Below are 19,060 nucleotides of genomic sequence, written 5' to 3' on the forward strand. Positions count from 1 at the left end.
GAGATATTATGCAGTTTACATCAAGAGTTTGGTTAAATGTATCACAAGATGTTTTATGCAATCTTTCACACAACCTGCACATGAAAGCACAAAACATACTGTAGTTATGAACCCGCGGCCTGTTCTACGTGTCCCGCGTCACTTCGTGTTACGTCGTGTTTTTTCGTTTATTTCCGCCGCGTCTCCTTCCTGTCCTGCTGAACGTCTCGCATTAAGAAAGGTGGCAGCCATTACCTTTTCTTTACATTTTTTGGTCGTGTAAACGCATTTCTTTTAATAAGTTGCACACATTTGCGCCTTGTGGTGTGCCGTTTGTGATTATTGTACACCGTAGTGCAGTGCACAGGGCACGAGGCGGAGTCGGCCGCCGATTAGTGTCTCTCGGCTGTGTTCGGCTCAAGTCGGGCGCCGCTCTGCTCAATGTGATGGACGCGAGCGAAGCGGCGGTGAAACGGCTCGGGTTCGCCGGAGCGGAGGAGGAAAAGACCGGGGGACTGGAGGAAGAGGAGGAGGGGGAGGAAGAAGAAGAGGAGGAGGGAGATCATTCGGAAAGCGAGCCGGACGATGCCGAAGTTAGCACGATGCGCGGCATGACGGAAGCGGCCGACATCTCCATAGCCGAGTCCATGCCGAACACAGACGACGGCGAAGCGCCGTTTGCGGGTCTGTTTACACAGAAGTGTCCCGATAACAGTGACCGTGCCTCGGCTTTCTCAATACGTTAAGCAGAGCAAAATGCAAACAACATGAATACTTGCTTTGTTTAGCAAGCTAACACTGCTGAGCATCCTATCAACGAAGCGGTGTTTGTTAGCTAACTGTTTTAGCTTTAAATGTCTGTTGTTTTCCACCTGAACACCTGCAGCCACTGAGCAGCTCAACTTACCACTCCATGAAGGCAGGGTTTACATTTATCTATTAACTAGTGGATCTCCTTCATTAAACTGTAATAAGTCCAACACATCGAATACCAATAACCCAATAATTCCACCCAATAAAATGATTTGTTTCAGCTTTTGACACTTTTTCTTATATCTATACAATATCGTTTATTTTGTGTCAATAAAATACGTATATTTGTATATTCGATACACAAATTTATATACAAACAAAAAGCACAATTATGATCTAGGAATAATGAATCTGCTCCTTCTCTTCACAGAGGTTACAACTGTTACAGTGAGTGATGTCCAGAATGCAGATGACAGCGTGTTCTCAGCATCTGTGGCCTCAGCAGCCTCCATCCCTGAACATGTGCTTGTGCGTCTGTCACTTATTTCACTCTCAGACATGTCTATAAACATGTCCATGCCTGATCTTTATGGCCAAGCCGTAGATAGTGTGAGGACAGTTTAAATTTCCAGAGGCCCAGTACAATTGTCCAGTTTGTGGTTTTTAGTGATCCGACAAAGGCATGTTTGCTGGTTGCTTCTTAATGAATGTCATAATTGGGACATCCATGATTAAAAAAAATCTTTAGGGGAATCTCAATCCACCATTTTCCAAGATATCATTATAATTAGTAACTTATATTTTAAATATATTTATGTTTATTAACTGAAAATCCATGGCCCATAAATAATTTATGGCCTAATGTTTTCTGTTTGTCCAAGAAATAAATCCCTGCAATAAATGGCCAGAAGAACTGCATACATTTGAAAAATCAGAAGTCCGTGGCTGAAAAAAGTTTAAAAAGCCCTGTTTTAACCCCTGTTTTAGCTTTATGTGAAAGCTTTATCATAGATGATTGTATAGATTCTCTAAAGATGTAAATCATTGTCACAGCTTGAACCATTTTCAGTTGCCTACTGATGTCTTTACTGATCCTGGCTCTTCTTTATTGAGTTAACAAGACAGATTTTAATACAAACTCTATGTTAATAAGCTGAATGACACGTTCACACCTCATCGTTGAGCCTTGCAGTCTCAGGTTAATGTACTATTTCAGAAGAATCACACAAAATGAAAGATACTGATATTTTCTGTAATTTAAAATGAGGTTGTTAATGGTTTTAATGTCAATTGAATTTTGGTGTCAACTGCTGTTGCATCCTTAATGAACATTCAGTAAAGTAGTATAACATATTTATTGTGTTTCTGCTGTGTTTGGTGTATGCAGACAGGCAGAACCACTCTGCAGATTGGGGACAGTCTTAGCACACAGAAGGCCACCCTGATTGTTGTACACACGGATGGGAGTATAGTGGATGCCACAGGCCTGAAAGCTACAGCAGGTCCTATGACACCAGGTATGTGTGTGTCAGCCTGAAAAGCCTTTTATGAGAAAAACATGTAATTTTGCTCTTATTTTTCTTAACTACAGTAAAACAAATGAAATCACTATAATCTGGTAACTCATTAATCACAGTTTCAAGAAAATATGACGAAATAAACATTGTGCTATCATTGTTATCACAGATGAAATTTTTATCTTTCATTAGCTAAAAACATTTTTTCTCCATTGTAGGGCCTCAGACTCCCTCCACCCCGATGACTCCGAGTCATGAGAAAGATGCAAACAAGTATAACTGGGATCCGTCTGTGTACGACAACGAGCTGCCCGTGAGGTGCAGGAACACCAGTGGTGTCCTCTACAAGAACAGACTAGGATCAGGTAGGTTCAGTCCACTAGGGGGAAGTAAAACATGGTAATCTCATTTGATAATCCCATAACCTCTATATCCTTAAACAACAGGCCCTGTTTCATCAGTGATTGCTAACTTTCTGTTATCTTAATTTATACATAATTAAAGTGCTCAAATCTGATTGGTCAGAACTCAAATCAGAAGCCAAATCACAGGTTGTTCTAATACATGTATTAATAATAATAATCTTATTTCTATAATAAACTAGTAAGGTAGCATCATTGTGTACACAGATTGTTTGTATATTTGTTGGTGTGGTGAAAATTTCCTTAAGCAGATATTTATTAAGCATTTTTAGAAGGAGTCTCCAGGCTTGGTAGCTTGTAACAGTCAGAGATAAAGCTGTATCATTAGGTTTTTTTTTATATACAGGGGAGTGCTCTAGACAGAAAAGAATATACTTATAGGTTTATAATATAGGTTTCTCAATAACATAAGGAAAACATGAAAAAGAGTCTGGTGGATGAATTGTTTGCTGGATGATCCCCAAACACTAAACATAAATATAAAAAGTTAAGTAGGATGTGTCAAAAATGTTTTAGTATTGGGACACTGTGGTATAAGTGGGGACCTGGTAGCCTAGTGGTTAAGGTGTTGGGCTACCAATCGGAAGGTTGTGAGTTCGATTCCTATGTCCACCAAGCTGCCACTGCTGGACCCCTGAGCAAGGCCCTTAACCCTCAATTGCTCAGTTGTATAAAATATGAGATAAAATGTAAGTCGCTCTGGATGTGGGCGTCTGCTAAATGCTGTAAATGCAAGTTTAATAAACACTTATTGTTATTGGAAAATAATCTAATGTGGGGTCAGGGAACTTTGAACCACCCTGTTCTGATCATTTTGCTATATTATGCATAGTTCAGATTTTATTGTATACTTATCAGCTCAACAGAATTTTCTGGATTAGGATTTAGTGAGCCATAAGATTTTAGTCAGCATGACTGTAGACTTCATGAACAGGACCTGCCCAGAAGGTATTACAGTCTCCCTTTTCAAAATGTGAAATAGAAGTGTTGGACAGATGTGCTGTCTGTACATGCATGACACCTGATATAACTTTTTTAAAACAACGATTTTCATTCCTATGCTAGCAATGTTAATTTCTCCAGCAGATATGTGTGTATAGATTGAGGTCATTCGAAAGGACATGTTCAGAAGACATTTATTGCACACAGAAAAGTGTGGCCACTTGTGTGACAGACCATTTACACTTCTGAGTCATCAGGTGAAATCTACAGGGACCTGCTGGAAATAGTCATGAAATGGGGTCTCACACTTTGATGTGCACAGATAGCTTTCAACAGTGCACCCTATAGCTTTCAATGTGATTCTCACGTTTGTAAATGCACACCGTGTTCTCAGGTGGCAAAGGACGCTGCATCAAATACAACAATACCTGGTACACTCCAACTGAGTTTGAAGGGCTGGCTGGAAGAGCTAGCAGTAAAGACTGGAAGAGGAGCATTCGTTATGCTGGGAGACCTCTCCAGTGCCTTATACAGGTCAGAACTTTGCAGAAACAAGGAGCACCAGTGTCTACATATAAAGTGTTTCTAGTGCTGTGTCTGAATGTGTCTATGACCTATTCACTATCTAATGCACTATTTTTGGAACCTGCTATTTTCGTAGTGGTGCCTGAAAACATAGTTGAGAATATCCCATGCACTGTAATAGGTAGGTGAGCAAACAATAGGCCTCATTTATTAGACTTAGTAATTTTTTTGTGTCAGCGTTCTCATTAGTCACATTCTTCCTAACATACAGATATGCATAAATGCCCGTCAACTGCAAATTACCAACTGTGTTGACAGGACAGCAAATTTGCTTTTAGCAACGCCCAAAAAAACCTCACGAAAAATCACGGTGAGCTGAAAACAACAACACGCTAAACAGTGAGAGTGAGAAGCTTCCAGCAACGTAGCCATTGCAGTTTATTGGCTACCATAAACACAGACTAAGTCTTCCGCCTTTTGTACAGTGCATTTGTTTTGTCCTAATTTAAATTTTGGCCTTATTTATGTTCATTTATTTATTATAATGCTTTTTTAAGTCATTAATATGAAATGATTTTAACAAAATCATTAGATTAATTAGATTTATACGCAAAGTTGAAAATAAAAAGCAATTTAATATTATTTCAATCATCTTTGACTGTGCTGGCTTTACATTACTGATTCTCTTTATACGCACATTTTTGCAAACTCAGAGGCTCAGATGATTTTCGGATCAATCTGGGTTTTCATAAGTATCCTATTTCACGTGTAAATGCTCCTGCAAACGATTTACGAACCAGCATGTTTGTACTGAGTTTGTTAATGTGGCCCAGTGTACCTGCACAGGATGCCACAGACTCATGCCTTGCATTATTTTGTTTGGTTTGGTCACACACACCGTCACTGAGCTAGAAAAGGTGTCTCTGTCCCTTAAAAATGTTAGGAATGGATTTTAATTTTTTCTGTGTTTATGTATCTGGTTTATAGTTAGCTCAGTTAATTTGTTGTCATTAGGTCTAATACATGTAACATACTGTATCGTGAGTTAACTAACACATTGCACATGTGATTCTGTTACAGAATGTGAGTGCTATAATATAATAGTGTTCTATTTCTTATGTAGAATAGTAAGTAGGGGCCATTTTGTACACAGTGTGAGTGATGTATTATCTGTTGTGTTTTGTGTAGAAGTTCAGAACATGTGTTGGCTGTTTTTACAGGAGCGCATACTCAACCCCCATGCTGCCTCTTGTACATGTGTGGCCTGCTGTGATGATATGGCTGTGGTTAGTAACACAACCTTCTTTGTCCTTATTGTCACGTACTTTATTTATGAAAACTTGCATTAACACTGGATGTAAGGGTGCTGTTAAGTGCTTCTTGGTACTTCTTGGATCTTTGTGTTTCAGACACTCTAGTGTAACATTTAAATGCACTATGATGTATGTTAGAGATGTTCATTCTGAATTATAATGCAGTTGATAGACCACTGTCTTCTCTGTAGTCCACTGTTCTGTTTTCAAATACTGAATGAAATATGTTGAAAGCATTAGTTTCAGAGCAAGTAACAGTGTTAAAATGTGTCCAGCTTAAACAGCAGGCAGTGTGTGGAGTAGCCAATGTGACAGATTGGCTTCCTGTAAACGTAACAATGCAAACCAGCCAACTGTCAGTGGGAATTCTTGGCAAAACACACAGGGTTAATAAAGCTGTATGTGCGAGTGTTGATTGTACAGAACACATCAGATTTCTTATTCAATATTATGGGGTATAGTTTCCCATGGGAACCTCAGGAAGGTGATATGCATTTCATTTACAGAAATTAAAAAGATTAAAAAGCTTTGTAAATTGTGGGCATGTTCTTGGCTTTAATTTAAGTTAAGCACAAACTAGCAGTTTAATCGTACTTGCTTGCACTTATGTTCTAAATTGAGATCAAATCCCTCAAAAGTAAGTTTATTGATGAAAATCTGCTTTTGTGTATTCACTTTTTGTGTATTCACTTTCATACTGCAGGGTGTACTAATGTCTCAGCTCTTACTGACTCCAGAGAGGGAGAATGCACATTTCTATCACTTCCTATGAGTGTGTTTAATATTTAAAAGCCTCAGTGAACCCAATCTCAGTTGTGTGTTTATTATTGTCTCTGTCTCTCTGGTTAACTTTCATTCAGAACAAGGACGGATCCTTTGGAGGCGAAAGCATATCTATGGTAATGCCACTATCTAATTTAAACTACACTGCTTTAAATTGTATGGTTTGTTTCCAAACTTGATCCACACCCTGTATTATAGACTGGACCTGTGCGGCTTTTTGTCCCATACAAGAGGCGGAAAAAAGAGAGCGAGCGCCCAGCATCTCCAGAAAAGAAGGAGGCACCGTCACCCAAGAACATTACTTTAGCACCTGGAGCTGCATGTAGGTGTTTTAATATTAAACCACAGGTTATTAAACCACAAATTATATTCCCTTCATCAGTTCACAAAATAAACCACCACAGCTCAGTTATAATGATATTTTACTAGTATTGGTTGTTTTTTTGTATTTGACGTGTCATTGTTTATTTTTCAATCACTAACTCATGATGAAGTGAAGATAGTGAAGATAATATGATGATAATTATTATTATTATTAATATAAATAGCTGCCTGGGTGTTTTAGTTAGGACTAGCACACTGCTTTGTAGCCAAAGCGAAATGTTACTGACAGTTATTTGTGTGTCTACCCAGTCACAGTGAGCCCATCAGGCCAGCTCACCACTACTGGCACACTGACCTTTGATCGAACGGCAACTGGAGATGCGACGGCCATCATTTCCGACAGCCCTGCCGCTTCAGATGTCTTCAGCAGCACAGCGGGTTGGTCACTGGCATTTTCAAACACACTCCCAGATACACTTTTTGTTATCATTTTCACCTTAAACTCTGTTAAGTGAGCAAGCATGCAAGTACAATGATCTTGTAACTTGTGAGGGCAGTCAGAGGTCATAGGCACAAATATCCTTCTGTCATTAGAGCTGAGATTTGCTTTGACTCCAGCAGTCCTGCTCTGAGGTCTGGTGCTGATGCTTTCCAGCTGGCAGGATAAATAAAGTGCCTGGTCACCAGCTGATCACTGTTATTACAGGTTCTGTTTAATTACATGTTAGTAATTTCCCCATTGGTTCATAACTTTTTTTTTACTTTTATAACTTAGCTGTACAAATCTCATATATTTTAGTCTTAAATTTTTCAAGGGAGTAATGTGGTGTTTTTTCACCCCAGCTATAAGTGGCTTTCACTTATGGTCTGCCATCATAATGTGACAAATGACTGTTATTAAAGTAAAGAAGATTCTTAAATAGTCTGCAGTCATTTTTTGGAGATGAATTGGAACTGGACACACAAGCACACACACACACACACACACACACACACACACACACACACACACACTTACAACACACAAATATACATTTGTATTACTATCCATGATGTCCTTGTATTTGCATAATTACAGTATTAAGGCTATGCTACACCTAAGCCTAAATCTTATCTTAACCTCAGTAACCAAAAGAAAATCCTGTCAATTTTAGATTTCTTCTCTTTTTAAAAATCTTTAGTCATCTCATGGACACCATCCAAATGTTCCAACAAGATCAAAATGCCCAGATATTCGTATACATGTAGGGACTTTTGGTCCTTACCAAGATGTAAAAACCGCATGCACAAACACACACATGCACATTCATATTCCCCCTCCTCCTCCTCCTCCTCCTCCTCCTCTCTAACAGCAGAGTGTCTGTAGACCCGACTCGGTCAAAAACAGAGTGGCTCTTGAGGCTGGTGCCCAATCAGTGCCAGGTGTAGAGTTCCTCTGAAAGCCGGAACACTGTTATGGGTAATGAATCCATGAAGCCCCCTTCTGCTCTCTCAGGCACTGAACTCAGACCTGGAGCCGTAATCATCAAGTCTCTCAGAGTAAGAAATCTGGAAAAAAAAAAATGCTTCCGAAAATCTGAATGCAATGTGATGTAGGTTGTACATTTACACATAGATGTAAATGCTATATAAAGATTCATAATACATAAGAGTGTTCATAAATGTGTGAAAATATTGTAGGAGTGCTCTAGAGGTTTCCTGCAGAGTTAAAAATTGATAGAATGGGTCAGACAGTGGGCACATCTGCACCAGTGGACAAAGGTTTTGCACTGCCTAAATGATTATCAATAGGTTTAGCAGCCATAACATTAACACCACTGATGTAAATGACATTGATTACCTCATAACAATTGCACCTGTCAAGGCATGGGATATATTAGCAAGCAAGTGAACAGTCAGTTCTTGAAGTTGATGTGTTGGAAGCCGAAAAAAAATGAGATGTGATGGCTAAATGACTGGGTCAGGACATCTCCAAAATGGCAGGTCTTGTGGGCTGTTCCTGGAATGCAGTGGTTAGAACCTATCAGCAGTGGTCTATTAAACATCAATTGATGAACCAGCACCAGGTTTATGGACACCCAAGGCTCTTTCATGTGCAGAGGAGTAAAAGCTTGCCTGTCTGTTTCAGTTAAAAAAGACTATGATAGACAGCTTGTTGCATAGGAGGCTGCATAGCCACAGACCAGTCAGAGTAACGTCTGTCCACCACAGAAAACCTTTATTAGGCTCATGTGCATCAGACCTCGACGATTGGAAAAAGGTGGCCTAGTCTGACGAATCACGTTTTCTTTTACATGATGTAGTGTGTGCTTTACCTATGGAAAGGATGGCACCAGGATGTACTGTGGGAAAAAGCCATATTGCAGTGTGATGCTCTTATCAATGTTCTGCTGGGAAACCTTGGGTCCTGGCATTCATGTGGATGTTATTTTGACACGTACCACCATCTGAACATTGTTGCAGTCCAAGTACACCTCTTCATGGCAGTGGTATTTCATAACGACAATGGCCTTTGTCAGCAGGATAATGCACAAAGATCGTTCAGGATTAGTTCAAGGGACAAGGACAAAGAGTTCAAGGTGGAAGACCTTGACCGTTAAATTTCCCAGATCTCAATCTGATTGATCATCTGTGAGATGATTTTAACAAACAATTCCAGTCCCTTTGCTTTCAAAAGAGCCTTGATTCTTCATGGTACAGACTCCACAAGACGTTGGAAACATTGTGGAAACAACTTTGAAATTCTGGTCCATATTGACATGACTGCATCATGCAGATTTTTCAGGTGAACTTTGATGTGAGTCTCCCATTCTGTTACATTTCAACTAATTATTATGTTCATGAAACATTTTACACCATAAAACAAATATATATGGACTCTGATTAAAATCAGTTTCCAGGAGAAACTGGTTAAAATCTTAAACAGATTCTGACATGACTATTTTGACTGTACTGTCTCAATATTTTCATAGAACACTATTTGGCTAGCCCATTTGTTTTGCTTCCTGTACATCATTTTTATACCAGTGCAGATTTGTGCTTTGAGCTCTTAACAGTCCATTAAACAGATAAGCCAAGGGCATTACGAACAGCATACCTGCTCTGGAGATATTGTGGTTTATTTCTTTCCCCTGCTGACAGACTATCCCTCTCAGTCTCTCCTTGAGCACTGGGATTCTGTTTTTCTGCCTTTTTTGTCATACATAGATGAGGCAGTGTTATTTTTAGCTTCCCTCACACAAGTAAAGGTCCTCAAATCCATTGATGCACCTAACAGCGGGCTATAATATGGTTTCTGTTTGTATACAAAATATTTTAATTAGATCCCTGTGGCAACCTGTATCTTTGAGAATGTTTGTGCTTGCACATTACATAAAAAATTGCACCCCAGTGTACATTTTGAATGTCTTATTTCAGATTTTATCCTTCTATACTGTTCCTACTCTTCTGGGAAGGCTTTTCACCAGATTTTGGAGCATGGCTATGTGGGTTTGTGTTCGTTCAGCTACAAGATCATTAGTGAGGTCAGGTACTGTTGTCTGCTGAGGAGGCCTGATAATATATGATAGTATATGACACACAATCACTTAGCACAGGAGTTAACTATAGTAACACCAGGTAGGGCCTCACTCTACTCTCAGTCTCAGTTCTTCATTTCATGATTCCCCAAGATGTTGAAAATGTTACTTTTTGATTCTGGTCTGCGCTGAAATTCATGCTGTGAATCTCCCGTTCTACAAACTTTTGGATTCATATGAGTGATTGGGAAGGCCACTGAAGAACGCTAAACTCGGTTTTATGTTCATGAAGCCACTTGGAGATGACTTGCTTACTTTTTGACATGGTGCTTTTTTATGCTGGAAGTAGTCATTAGAATATGTGGCCATGAAGCTTGCCTTCATCAGCAAGTTGCCTTCATCAGCAACAATTTCAACCTGCTGATGTAGCCCACCTGCCTCAAGGTTCCACATCTTCTGCATTCTGAGATGCATTGCTGCTCACCACAATTGCACAGAATGATTATCTGAATCATTCTTGCCTTCCTCAAGTCAAGTCAAGATGCTTTTATTGTCATTTCAACCATATTTAGCTGACACACTACATAGTGAAATGAAACAATATGCTTTATATGGTGCCACATAAAACAACACAGAGCAAAGGATTGAAAAGTTAGTTAACCTAAACACATAAAGTGCATAGTGCAAACAGACAATACAATACACTACAGGTCAGATATATACAATAGCACCTACCATTGTACAGTCTGTGTGGGCCATTGTGCATGGATGCTTGTAAACATATGTACACATATGATAGCAAAGTTAGGTGGCAGCACTAGAGTGTGTTTTCACACAAACTGCATTAAAGTGTAATGTGCAAAAACAGCAAATAAACAGCCATCAACCTGAACCTGTATGGCCATTCTCTGTTCAAGAAGGTATTTACATCAGCGGAACTGATGTTCATCTTTTCCTTTATTTCACAGTTCTTAGTAAACTCTAGAAAACCCCATGAGGTCAGCAGTTATAGAAATACTCAAATAAGCTCATCTGGCACCAGCAATCATGTCAGAGACAAAATCACTGAGATCACATTTTCCCCTATTCTTATGGTTGATGTGCATGTAAACTTTACTTAAAGCTTCTGTCCTGTATCAGATTTTAAGCACTGCCCTGCTACCACCCCACTGACTGATTAGATATCTGCATGAATGGTTGGGCAAACAGATGTTCATAATAAAGTGTTCAGTTGGTGTATGTACCAATACCAATGTACCAATGGTCATACCAATTCTGAGCCGACACCCCTGATGCTGCTCTTTTGAATAAAAGATCACTATTACAGGACTATCAGGAATGGTATATTATAGAGGATTGTTTACCTCTTAATAATCATATTCTTTTAGCAACTAAACACTACAAAATCTAAGGTATATGTTTTGTCATAAGGTAGTGGTTGTGTTTGTGATTTGTATGTACCCATGTTGTGTATGTGGAGATTGAGACCTGTTAGAGCTGTCTGTTTCACTGGCAATTAAAGCCCTGCATATTCATTATACATGGCCAGCTCCGTTTCTGGAAGGTGAGTAGGTGCAGAGATCTCTGGCTGATAATGCTGCTCATAACTCCAGGACACCTGTGTCCTCAATGACCACTAATTATAATAAACTCATGTGGGGCTAGTTGTCTCTGTGGCCAGGCTCACATTAGGCCAGATTGTAAACATTATACAAAATCCAAGCTTATATTCAGAAACATTATGTAATAAATTGCTACAGATGACATTAATGACTTGTGGAAGCTGAGACAGTTGGTACCAAAGTCAAGTTAGGAATGCTTTCGCTCTTCTTCAGCCCCCCTTAGACACATGTACAACTCATAGAGGGATGTACTAGAGCCTTAACTTGCACAACAGTTTTATTTGTTTTGTGGAGCATCTATTCTAGCCTAAATTTCCCTGCTCTCATTTATATGATGTTATAATTTAGAACAGGGTTAAAGTGGATTCCAATCTGGAAGGGTGTCTCATCACCAAGGTCATATCTTACTGAGGGATTTAAACTGTAGCTTTAAAAATAAATTCTGTATACTTCTGGTGAAGTAGCACCTTAATTCTCAATGCTAGTTTCCATTGCTAAGCTTTACTTTTTATTCTTGCTCTCAGTGCTGACCACGCTACCGGCGCTGACGGTCGTCCCTCAGCAGCCCATTTTACAAGCTAAAGCTCCTGCTGCAGCTGGAGTCGCCAACGGCTTGGAGATGAGCGAGCAGCGCACCTGGCTGTACCTAGAGGAGACGGCCAACACACTACTCAACACTGTCCAGCAGCTCAAAGCATTTATTGCCCAGGCCAAACAGGCCAGCCAATCCAGCAGCAGCCTAGAGAAAAGCAACTGCAGCAGGAAGGATGTGAGTGGACTGCATCTCCGATTGGTTTTGTGCTCAATGGTGTTGTGTACAAACACAAAACAGGTCCCTGAGCAGTGAAATGACCTCATCTTTATTTACATGTTAATATTCAGTAAAATGCATTGATCATTTAAAGGAAATAAAAGTGAGTATTATAGCAACTAGGCACTACATGAGAGTACATTGTTTGAATAAAGCATATTTTAACAAGGGCTTTAATTCCACACTAAAAATAACTTGCTCTCTCTTTACAAAGCAGCTCCAATATAGCAGCAGAAATGTTACACCTCCTGCCCACACAGCACAGGCTAAAGTATAGTTTCTTATTACTAGATTTTTACCTTAGTGAGAGACACAAAATATTCAGGTATTCACAAATATAGTCTTATAAGTTTGTTATTCCATATTTTAATTAGTGCACTAAAGTTGTTGGATTATTATTATGCCTATTAAATTCAGAAACTGTTCATTAAAGAAGTCTAGACAATTTGATAAAGAGGCCCCAGGCAAAGCATGCTGTAATATATGACAAATTATTTCACAGTTAATTATTTATTAAGTTGTTGTTGTTTTGTATGACTTTGTTATTCTGGTTCAGATAATTGCATTTAAATTTAGATCACTGATGTTGTAAGAGTGAGGAGGTCTGGGGTTTAGTCAGTGTTTTTCATTCATCCCAATTGTGTTCCTTAACACACCTTTATGTGGAGTGTCTTCATGAAGTTCTGTGCTTTTTGCTCAGGGATATTTTCAGGCTTTTTAGTTTTAGTGATTGGAAACTGTAATGCTACAGTAGATAAAGACATTCTGTATATATCTGTATGTGTACTTACAACTTTGTGGGAAGATTGGTGAAGGAACATGAGTGTGATGGCCAGATACTTTTAGCCAAATAGTTCCTTTTATACCCCCTTCACCTGTGGTGTTAATTGCTTTATTCAGTTCAAGGTTGCTGTGGTTTAAATCCCCTTTTTTGTTCATGTAAATACTATGTGCATTAGTACATATTGCAGACAGGCACAGGTGAACTTAACTGCATGAGTGAGTTGGAGTGGAATTTTAAAACTTGTCAAGAGCACACCTCTATATGTTCCAAAAGAAAACAGGAAAGTTTTAGATCTTTCTATTATCAATAGGTAGGTTAATCATAAGTGTTTTTCTTCAGGCTTTTCCCAGCCAACTGACACTTACCGATGACACAGAGGGGAAGATTACGGAAATTATCATCAAGGCAAGTGGACATGCTGTGTCTGTGTCTCTCTCTCTCTCCCTCTCACTCTCTCTCTCTCCCTCTCACTCTCTCACTCTCTCTCCCTCTCCCTCTCACTCTCTCTCTTTCCCAGCTACAACTTAATTTCTTGCAAACCCCAGTCTGGAAAAAATATATTAAAGAGAGTGTGTGTGTGTTAGTTTCTTTGTTTGTGTTGGTGGTTGACCGTTCTTGCCCTGAACATAAGAAGAAAGGCATTCATACTAAGATTTAGAAGACATGATCACCAGGTGACACTTGTTTTAAATAATAGTACAGTAGTAGGAGGCATGTTTGAGGTTCCAAATGCTGGAAGTGGCCGACTGCCTCTGCTGGCTTCAAAATCTGAAAATAAGTCTGCACAGAAGCATTTTAGAAGATGATTCCAAAGACAGATTTTTCACTTGTGCGAAACCTGGCTTGTGCATAGAAATGTTAAAAAGAAAAAGAAATAAAATTTTCATATGTGGACTTTGTAGCTGTGGAAACATTTAATGGCACGCTAGCTATGTAACTTGTCTCTCTGTGCTGCTGCTCATTCTGCAGGTGTAGCCTGGAGGTAAGCCACTTGAAGTTGATCTATGGAGCATGATGTGGTTCTATCAGCAGTAACAGCTGTGTGAGCTCAGGCAGTTCATTTTGGCGAAAGTGTGTGTGTGTGTGTAAATTGTCAGTGTAGGATCAAATTGCACTGAACAAGTGTGAGGGTTTTAACACTGAAGTCTTATGAAGATGAATTGGTTGCTCACTCAGTTAGAGCTCAGAGTGATTTCATTTTGAACCCCGATGCATTCAAGGTAGACAGTGGGGAAAAAAACACAACAAACTAACTGGCTATGAGTGATGTATTTTTTTCTCCTGAACATATATATAGTTTGTGTAATTTAATTGCTGCATTGTTGACCTGCTGTGAGCAGCCATGTAGATTTAGGTCACTTGCTGAAATTATTGTTGAGAAGACCATCCCGAGTTCCTGCACAACAATTATGAATTGAGGGAGGTTTTCTTTACAGGAATTACAGTTACAATGACTAGTCAAATGCAGCATTTGCAACCTATTCCACATGTAAATGGGCATTGTTTTCTTTTCACAGTAATTTAATATTAATGTGACTTTTTTGTGCCAAAAACTATTATACAAGACTATTACTATTACATATTAGGCACTTGAGGGTTAATTAATGTCATCATTCCATGTTGTAATTTTCTTCACAGCATACTTGTGTGAACTGTGGACGTGAAGCATCCAGCGAATGTGCAGGCTGCCACAAAGTCTACTACTGTTCAAACTTCTGCCAAAAAAAGGTAAGTTGCCTCTTTAGTCCTATTCAGTTAAACAGGGCAACATGACACAGACTACCTTTCTAGTTTAGATTAGGTTGCAGTTTCAACAATTGATTGTGCTAGTTTCTTTTGATTAATGAATCCACTGTGCAGTATATGGCTTTAGCTCTTAATAGTCTCAACCAGTGACAATATCTGTTCCTCAGAAACTTGCTTCTTTTTCAAAATCTACCACAATATTTTGTATTTATATTTATTCACCATTGACATCATTGTCCCAATGAACATTTCTTTATTTTCAGGACTGGAAGGATCATCAACACAGTTGCACTCAGCCTGGTGTAGCTGTGGGAATTCATGACGAGGCTCACATAGCTAGCATGGAGGTCGAGAAAGTCAAGGCATAGCCCCAGTACGGATGCATGCAGTGGATATGGAATAATCACACCCTCAACCACAGTGATGTACAAATACACTATAAGGCCAAAAGTATATGGTCATCTGACCATCACACCAGAGTTGTGGACATACACAATTGTGATAGATGTATACATTTTACCTTCAGTGGAACCAAGAGGCCTAAACTTGTTCCAGCATAAAAATGCCCCTGTGCACAAAGCAAGATCCACGACTACATGGTGTGTTAAGCCTGGTGTACAAGACTGCAACACTGACTGCATGTTGCCCAAATATAACAGTGAATGGGGAATAAATCTGGAACAGTTTGTTCAACAAGCACACACTGGGGTTTGTCGATGAGGTGTCCACAAACGTTTGGAGTTTAACTCGTTCTTTGCTGTTGTTTATCAGCACTAATTATATGAATCTGAATCTGTTGAATATGACAGGACATATTTTTAAAAGACCTTCTGTGCTACATTCATGGACGATCATACTGAAATGCCAGAGACTAAAAGGAAACATCTATGCAAGACAAGGAAACAAAAAAATGAATGTGATTGAAAATATTGTTACGTCCCCAGCTAGTCTAGGGGTTTGGGGGACGAGTAACAGAATAAAACCGGTGTGATGTGTGGAGGCAGCGGAGGTTTAAGTCCCAACCCCAGGACTTTACAAAGACCAAAACTCCATATCAAAACAAATTCTTTTATTTGTTCAAAATGTGGGAGGATTTCAAGACCTCAAGAGGGGGCAAGGCCAAAATAACAAAACAAACCCACTAACTATTAGAAAAAAAGACTAACTAAACTACAACAAAAACAGAATTTACAATACTAAACTAACTCCCTAACTAACTTAAACAAGAGAAAACCAATATATGAAAGAAAAATGGCACCCACCTCTCTACAAATCCCTCCCCAAAGAATTAATAATAACTTAACAGATCAAGAAATAACAAACGTATATACAAAACATTAATCTTACAACAACAATGGGTTGTCTGATAATAGGCAACCTGTACAACAACATGACTAGCCCAATAACACATTGGGAGAAATTCAATCAACAGAGTTCCAATCCATGCTTTTGGGGTTGAGGAAAAGAAGCCTCCCCACCCACACACCGGTTCTGTGCCATGGTGCAGCTTAAATCTTCACAGCTTCCTCACCTCCTCCAAACACATCAGCTCACCAATCATTGGGGTCAGGTGTAACCTATTACTTCCTGCTTGTGAAAGGTAGAGAGGGGAAACAGGAAGAAAGGGGGAAAAAAAACACAAACATACGTCCTTGGACGTAACAATATTGATGTAATTAATGAAGACAAGTCAGGAAATGGAAGCATGATGTCATTTGTGAAGCAGGAGTAGAGAAGAAAGGCTCAAGGGATACAATACATGACTGTTTATTCCTTGCTCATTTAATAGTATTTAAATTAGATGGAGAACATGTCAAAGTGTAATTTGATGTGTGATAACTACATCATTCATTAGTACTGACAGTATTAGGTGAATTGGTCTGGAGTTGAAGTCACTCAAACTGAAATGTTCTGCAAGTATAATTAAAATGTTCATACTGACTGACACACACATGCATGCAGTGTTACATTTACTCCAAACACATGAATGATTATTGAGCTTCTACACAACAAACTGCCTTATGAAACAGAAGAGACATATAACATTTACTGTGTGTGTGTATGTGTGTGTGTTCTATTTTGCTGTGTCTTACGCATCATGATTTAACAGGCCAGCCTAAAATAACTGCAGTGATTATTTTATCATTATTTGGCTCCTCGTGGCTCCTCGCACTTCCATAATTGGAGAACTGAATGTAAGTTATATAAACAAATACAAAACTCTATTTAGAGTTGCTCTGATTACTCCACTATATTATTAACGTATGATAATAACTAATTGAAGTGGATCTTGGTTTTTCGTTTTTCAATATGTGGAAAAAGTTCTGCAGTTTCATTTTCACTGAACGTTTACATGTCATGTTCCGTAACCAGCACTAGAGTTCTGTTATTCACAACCTCAGCTTTTCTGAGTCAGATTCTATGGGTTAAATGTGCTTTTCATTCCTGATTGATTTCAATAGGACACAACACACTGTTCTACAGATCTCGAATACCAAAATTTCAAACCTGTTATACCTCATGACGCCTACAAATGACCTTATCTTACAGCAGACAAACATAAGCAAGAAATCGACCCAGACTGAATACTTATTACTTAAGGTTTTTTATCAGTGTATAATATGGGTTTTTGGAAACAAGAGTTTATAAATTTATGGATTTGAATTTGGAGGCTGGGAAACAGGCCTAGTTTTCAAGCAGACCATCTTTTCAATAGAGGCCAGAAACGGTTTGCTTAATAAGGCTTGCTTATAAAATGTCACAATAAGCTCACACATGGATGTGTTAGCAAGCATTAAAGATTTTACAAGTTGATTGATATATTTCACAATTTTGTCTGATTAAACTTTAGTTCCGAGCATTCAGTGGCATTCATATTCTTCATTTTTCTTCTGTCTCTGGCTGAAAATAGACCTACCTAACCACCAAAACACACACCAACCTACCTACCTACCATACTTTTTGTAAAAAAAAAAAAAAATGAAATAAATAAAAAAATAAAAACAAATGTCCACAAACAACTGCTGACAAAGAAAATATAGTATATAGTACAGTATATTTAACATTAACCAATGTATGGAGACTTTTGAAACACTTTGGCAGCTTTGCATTAAATCCTGCAGATACAAGTCAGTTAATGTTCACATCAAACATCGGAATGGAGTAATGTTTGATAAACAGCAGAAACATGAGCACAGGTTAACTGAGCGGGCAGACTGTGAATCTGTGCTCACTGTATCATGAGTCTTGTTCCTGGCTGAGAGAACCCCATCCACCACAAAAGTCTGACATTCTGTGAGTTCTGAGATGTTTTTCTGCTCACAATGGTTATGCAGAGATGTTATTTGAGTTACTGTTGGCTTCCTGTCAGCTCAAACCAGCTTGGTCATCCTCCTCTGATCTTTGTCATCCACACAGTGTTCTAGAAACTGTTGTTCGTGAAAATTTGAAGAGATCAGTTTCTGAAATATTCAAACCAACAATGCCAAAGTGAAAATCAATGTGGTCGCATTTTATTTGTCCACAAAATCAGAAGCTTTTGCTCTGTATCTGCATGTATATTTTACACATTGCATTGGAGCTACCACATGTTCAATAGATTGGGTAATTGCATGAAAGAGCAAGGGTGCAGATGTTCCTATTAAAGTGGCTGGTGATTACTTGTGAGCATTACTGAAATGGCCATTATTTAATGACTGGCACGTAGAAGAGATTAGCTGGGCTTTTCTCTGAGGTGTCATCCACTGCCACACAGCTGGCTTCATCCATATTAATCCTGAGCTGATGAACTCCACACGCTCAACTGGACAGATTCACCACAGCATGTAGCCTGAATATCTAAAAAAGTGTTTGACATTTTTGATTTACCAAATAAAAATTGTTATCAGAGGTTTAGTGCATTTAAATGGTTGAGGTTTTGACTCATTTTCCCCGTAACAAATGTATTCATCTATGATTTAGCATTTTAGTGATGCACAATCGAGATTGATTAATGGCAGCGGAGTTTAATGATGCGTTTAGT

The 19,060-nt window shown here is 38.8% G+C and overlaps 1 protein-coding gene across 2 annotated transcripts; it reads left to right on the forward strand.

The window, feature by feature from the left end:
• The first annotated feature begins 170 nt into the window (after positions 1 to 170).
• Positions 171 to 17,899, forward strand: deaf1 (DEAF1 transcription factor). 2 transcript variants are annotated; one of them, XM_060886836.1, is made up of 13 exons: positions 171 to 663; positions 1,163 to 1,260; positions 2,120 to 2,249; positions 2,468 to 2,614; positions 4,008 to 4,147; positions 5,359 to 5,424; positions 6,312 to 6,350; positions 6,433 to 6,556; positions 6,868 to 6,996; positions 12,223 to 12,467; positions 13,633 to 13,698; positions 14,932 to 15,021; positions 15,303 to 17,899. In XM_060886836.1, the coding sequence occupies exons 1-13, from the start codon at positions 426 to 428 to the stop codon at positions 15,405 to 15,407; spliced, it is 1,617 nt and encodes a 538-aa protein (XP_060742819.1). In that variant the 5' UTR covers positions 171 to 425; the 3' UTR covers positions 15,408 to 17,899. The 2 variants fall into 2 exon arrangements, with proteins under 2 accessions (XP_060742819.1, XP_060742820.1); XM_060886837.1 differs by lacking the exon at positions 13,633 to 13,698.
• The last annotated feature ends 1,161 nt before the right edge of the window (positions 17,900 to 19,060 follow it).

The sequence above is a fragment of the Tachysurus vachellii genome, chromosome 14, assembly GCF_030014155.1.
Source record: "Tachysurus vachellii isolate PV-2020 chromosome 14, HZAU_Pvac_v1, whole genome shotgun sequence".
In the NCBI taxonomy this organism is placed as follows: Eukaryota; Metazoa; Chordata; class Actinopteri; order Siluriformes; family Bagridae; genus Tachysurus; species Tachysurus vachellii.

Coding starts and splice junctions, on each gene's coding strand:
- deaf1 (XM_060886836.1), top strand. CDS start 426: ATGGACGCGAGCGAAGCGGCGGTGAAACGGCTCGGGTTCGCCGGAGCG. Junction 2,615..4,007: donor CAAGAACAGACTAGGATCAG/GTAGGTTCAGTC, acceptor CCGTGTTCTCAG/GTGGCAAAGGACGCTGCATC. Junction 12,468..13,632: donor GCAACTGCAGCAGGAAGGAT/GTGAGTGGACTG, acceptor GTTTTTCTTCAG/GCTTTTCCCAGCCAACTGAC.